The sequence below is a fragment of the Opisthorchis viverrini genome (assembly GCF_000715545.1).
Source record: "Opisthorchis viverrini unplaced genomic scaffold opera_v5_95, whole genome shotgun sequence".
Lineage (NCBI taxonomy): Eukaryota > Metazoa > Platyhelminthes > Trematoda > Opisthorchiida > Opisthorchiidae > Opisthorchis > Opisthorchis viverrini.
The window spans coordinates 466,586-469,838 of NW_008751752.1; the positions used below are offsets into that span (position 1 = coordinate 466,586).

A 3,253-nucleotide genomic window follows, 5' to 3' on the forward strand; every position below is an offset into this window, starting at 1 on the left:
AGGTGTTTACTCTATGCGAAAAATCAATGTGATGTAACACGGAAGAGGAAGCGCTTACTTTGTGACGGTTGCGGGTGGATGGTACCAGATTCCGAGATAGAAGTCCCACGTTTGGTGGCCCGAATAGCGGCAAGTCGACTATGAGCGCCGCCACTAGGAAAAAAGAGAAGAGAATTTACCAGTCTCAGGAAGAGAAAAACGAACGATCACGCGCCCCCGAACGAACAGTCGAGGATCCGAGCACAGTATTAGTTGCTCCTCCATCAATAGGGAGATTCATGAAACTCTTGTTCTCAAGCTTTTTGACTCCGAAGTTACAAAATTTAAAAAAAAACGAGGAGTTCGTAATATCAAGTATTTTCTCGTAAGGAACCACGGACTCTCTATACTAAAAGGGAAAGCGGAAAAAAAGACAGCTATACCGGACAGTACATAACTCACTGATGGGGAAGTTACAGAGCAAGGATACCATCAAGTCAGAAACTTTGCTTGACATAAATGAGGCCACAAGTACATTACTTGTAAGAAAGGGTTCTGAAACTAGCGGACCATCCAAGTCATATTACTGCCTACAAGCAGGAAAAGTAAGCAGACAAGGATAACGAAACTCACCGCTGCGGGCGAGGAGGCCTGCTTGAAGCTGGTGGTGGTGGTGGTGGTGGAGCCGGACGAATTTTCGTGGTTCCAGGAGGAGCAGGCGGTCGGAAGGGTTTCGCTCGATAAGCACCTCCCCTGCTTGAAGTGGTGGTGGTGGTGGTGGAGCCGGACGAATTTTCGTGGTTCCAGGAGGAGCAGGCGGTCGGAAGGGTTTCGCTCGATAAGCACCTCCAAACACTTTGGCCCATGTTGCACTGTCCAATCGGGCGGCCGCTAAGCGATATAGAACACAAGCGTCCCGAGTGTGTAGTGCATATACAATCAGTCCCAGATACGTCGCAGCTAGTGCTTGAGCAAGCAGACCGATGAGATGACGTTGGTTGACCGGCTGAAGCGTAGTAGTGAGAGTGGTCGCGGAGGCGCTCGACTCAGAAACGGAAAGTTTACGAACTGTCAGAGCAGAACTAACGGGCTTTAGTGGCGGAGGAAACGGAACTTGTAGTTGAATGTACTTCCGAAGTGTGGTGAGACCTAGAAAGACCGAAACAGACGGTCAATGAGAACAGGTGGACGATGGGCAGTAGAATGGTTAGGCTGGTTGACGAACTCACCGGGCCATTTGGATGGTTCTGTATTGGGTTGTAAGGGTTGTTTTGTGGCCTGAAGACGCTCCACTATGGGAATAAAGGAAAACCACAAACAGATTAGTATCATTCATACACGTTTAATACGTACACAAAATGCACCAGTATGCATCGACTAGTTGGAGGCACAACACCAACAACACACCTGATCGAATGTTCATGGAGCTGGAGGCGGGCAACGCGACTCCACTGGTCGAACCCAAGCCCTCGGCAGTCTGCCCAGGTCCGAACCAACCACCGGTTGACAGAGATTGGTGCATCGCCACAGCCAAGGCGGCACAAAGATTGCGCAACAGAAACACATGTCGTTGACGATGTGGCGTGGGGGCCCAAGCACACTGAATGCAATAGTGCTGTGATGGAGGATCACAAGAGTCCGGTTGTTCGGAATTTGGCCGATGGGGACACGGTAGGATAACGGTTGTCAGATAGGGGGGCGGAAGACCCTCCAGGGAGGCCATAAGATCTTGGACCATGCACTGAAATTCGAAATAATGTAACGAGACGTTGAACAACGACATCGAGGGCTTGGCTTAATGAACAGTCTTAAAAGAGAGAGGTCCCCACCCACCTGGATGTGCTTCACGGGGTCCGGTAATAATAAGGCACCTGGTGGTAGATGCAGCACGGTTCGGAGCAAAGGAACACCGTCCACCAGACCCACAGTAGTCGAAGGTAACCAAGAATGTGTTTGATAGCCTCTAGTCACTGCAGGCACTGAAGCATTACCGGTAGGGGTGATGGGAGCAGCGTCGTTAGCCGAAGAGACTGGACGAGCTGGATAGGTGTGGAGTTCGGTTAACAAGAATAGTAACTCGATTCGTACAGCGGGCAAACCAACACCACTGGCACCATAAAGCCCGCAAAAATTGATCAGAGATGTGAGGAACGCCTCATGAGACTGAAAAGTAAGAGTAATATGTATCCAGGATGAACTGTTCACTTGCTATCTGTAGTGATCAACAAAGAACGAACAATCTCACCTTTAACCAGCGGTGTCGCGTCCGAATTCTGTTTGTTTCGGCCTGGCGGACCTCTTTTGGTAGCATCCAAGCGTCCAGAATGATTGCAGCGTCATTGACACATGCACGACCGGTCGCCGATTCTTTCGGAATGGTGGATTGGTCACCCGAAGTTGGACTCGCCGAGATGAGGAAGGATGGAGTGGTTAGGGGACCACGACATGTGAAGCCTTCCTGATACTCTGCAAAATAGCAGCAGAATGTGATACAAAATCAAGACAACACAGAATATGATGACAGTCATTCGTGAGGAACTAACCTTCTTGAGTCTGTCCCGACTGGTTATTGGCAGGCGGTTCGGTTAAGTGGAAATTTGTCAGTTTCTCCAAAAGCTGTTGAGCTGCCGAGTGGAAAAAGTCGATATTTGTCCATGTATCTGCAGTCTGGAGGGGAAGCTGGCCAGCTGCGGTCAGAACATGTACCACGGCCAACTCGTGTTCCAACCAATGCCATACGTGTTTCCGAAGACCGACTCCCTCAGCCTATACATATATATGGGGAAAAGCAGATGGCTCTTCTTGACATCATTGAACAACACATGCTACAAGTAGTGAGGCTAGTGAGGAACGCTAAATAACAACACCGTAATTTTTCTTTCTTTTCTTTCTGTCAAAGTGGATAGATGATGGGAATCCGTAGGGAGGGAGTATGATTCATTTCGACACACACAACAAAGACCGCGAACCCTTGAACGGTCGCTTTCCTCGATGAAAATGGAGATGAACAGTGAAGAAAAACAAAAGAAGAAATAGCTTGGTCGTTAACCGCGGTCTCGATCACAGGACTGGAACAACTTGTGATTTCCCTAATTTGGAGTAAATTTCTTGAAAACGTTTTTTGAAGTGCGGGGGACTAGTGAACTAGCTGACAAATCGGTGGTCATCAGCTCCAGCGGTTGGTCAATGTGTCTGAGTGACTGGCGGGGCACCAAGGACCGAAGTGTTGTGTCTTGCTGAACGGTAGTGCAACTCCGTATCGGTCCCTTGGCTT

At 49.1% G+C, this 3,253-nt stretch overlaps 1 protein-coding gene across 1 annotated transcript in view; it reads right to left on the minus strand.

The window, feature by feature from the left end:
* Positions 1–3,253, minus strand: part of T265_05221 (hypothetical protein) — a gene marked incomplete at both ends in the record, with an annotated part of 71,548 nt that overhangs the window by 20,994 nt on the left and 47,301 nt on the right. The window contains 6 exons of the mRNA XM_009170176.1: positions 613–1,128; positions 1,209–1,271; positions 1,387–1,720; positions 1,813–2,142; positions 2,225–2,445; positions 2,523–2,745. Of these exons, the coding sequence (XP_009168440.1) occupies positions 613–1,128; positions 1,209–1,271; positions 1,387–1,720; positions 1,813–2,142; positions 2,225–2,445; positions 2,523–2,745 (1,687 nt within the window). The remainder of the gene's footprint in view (positions 1–612; positions 1,129–1,208; positions 1,272–1,386; positions 1,721–1,812; positions 2,143–2,224; positions 2,446–2,522; positions 2,746–3,253) is intronic.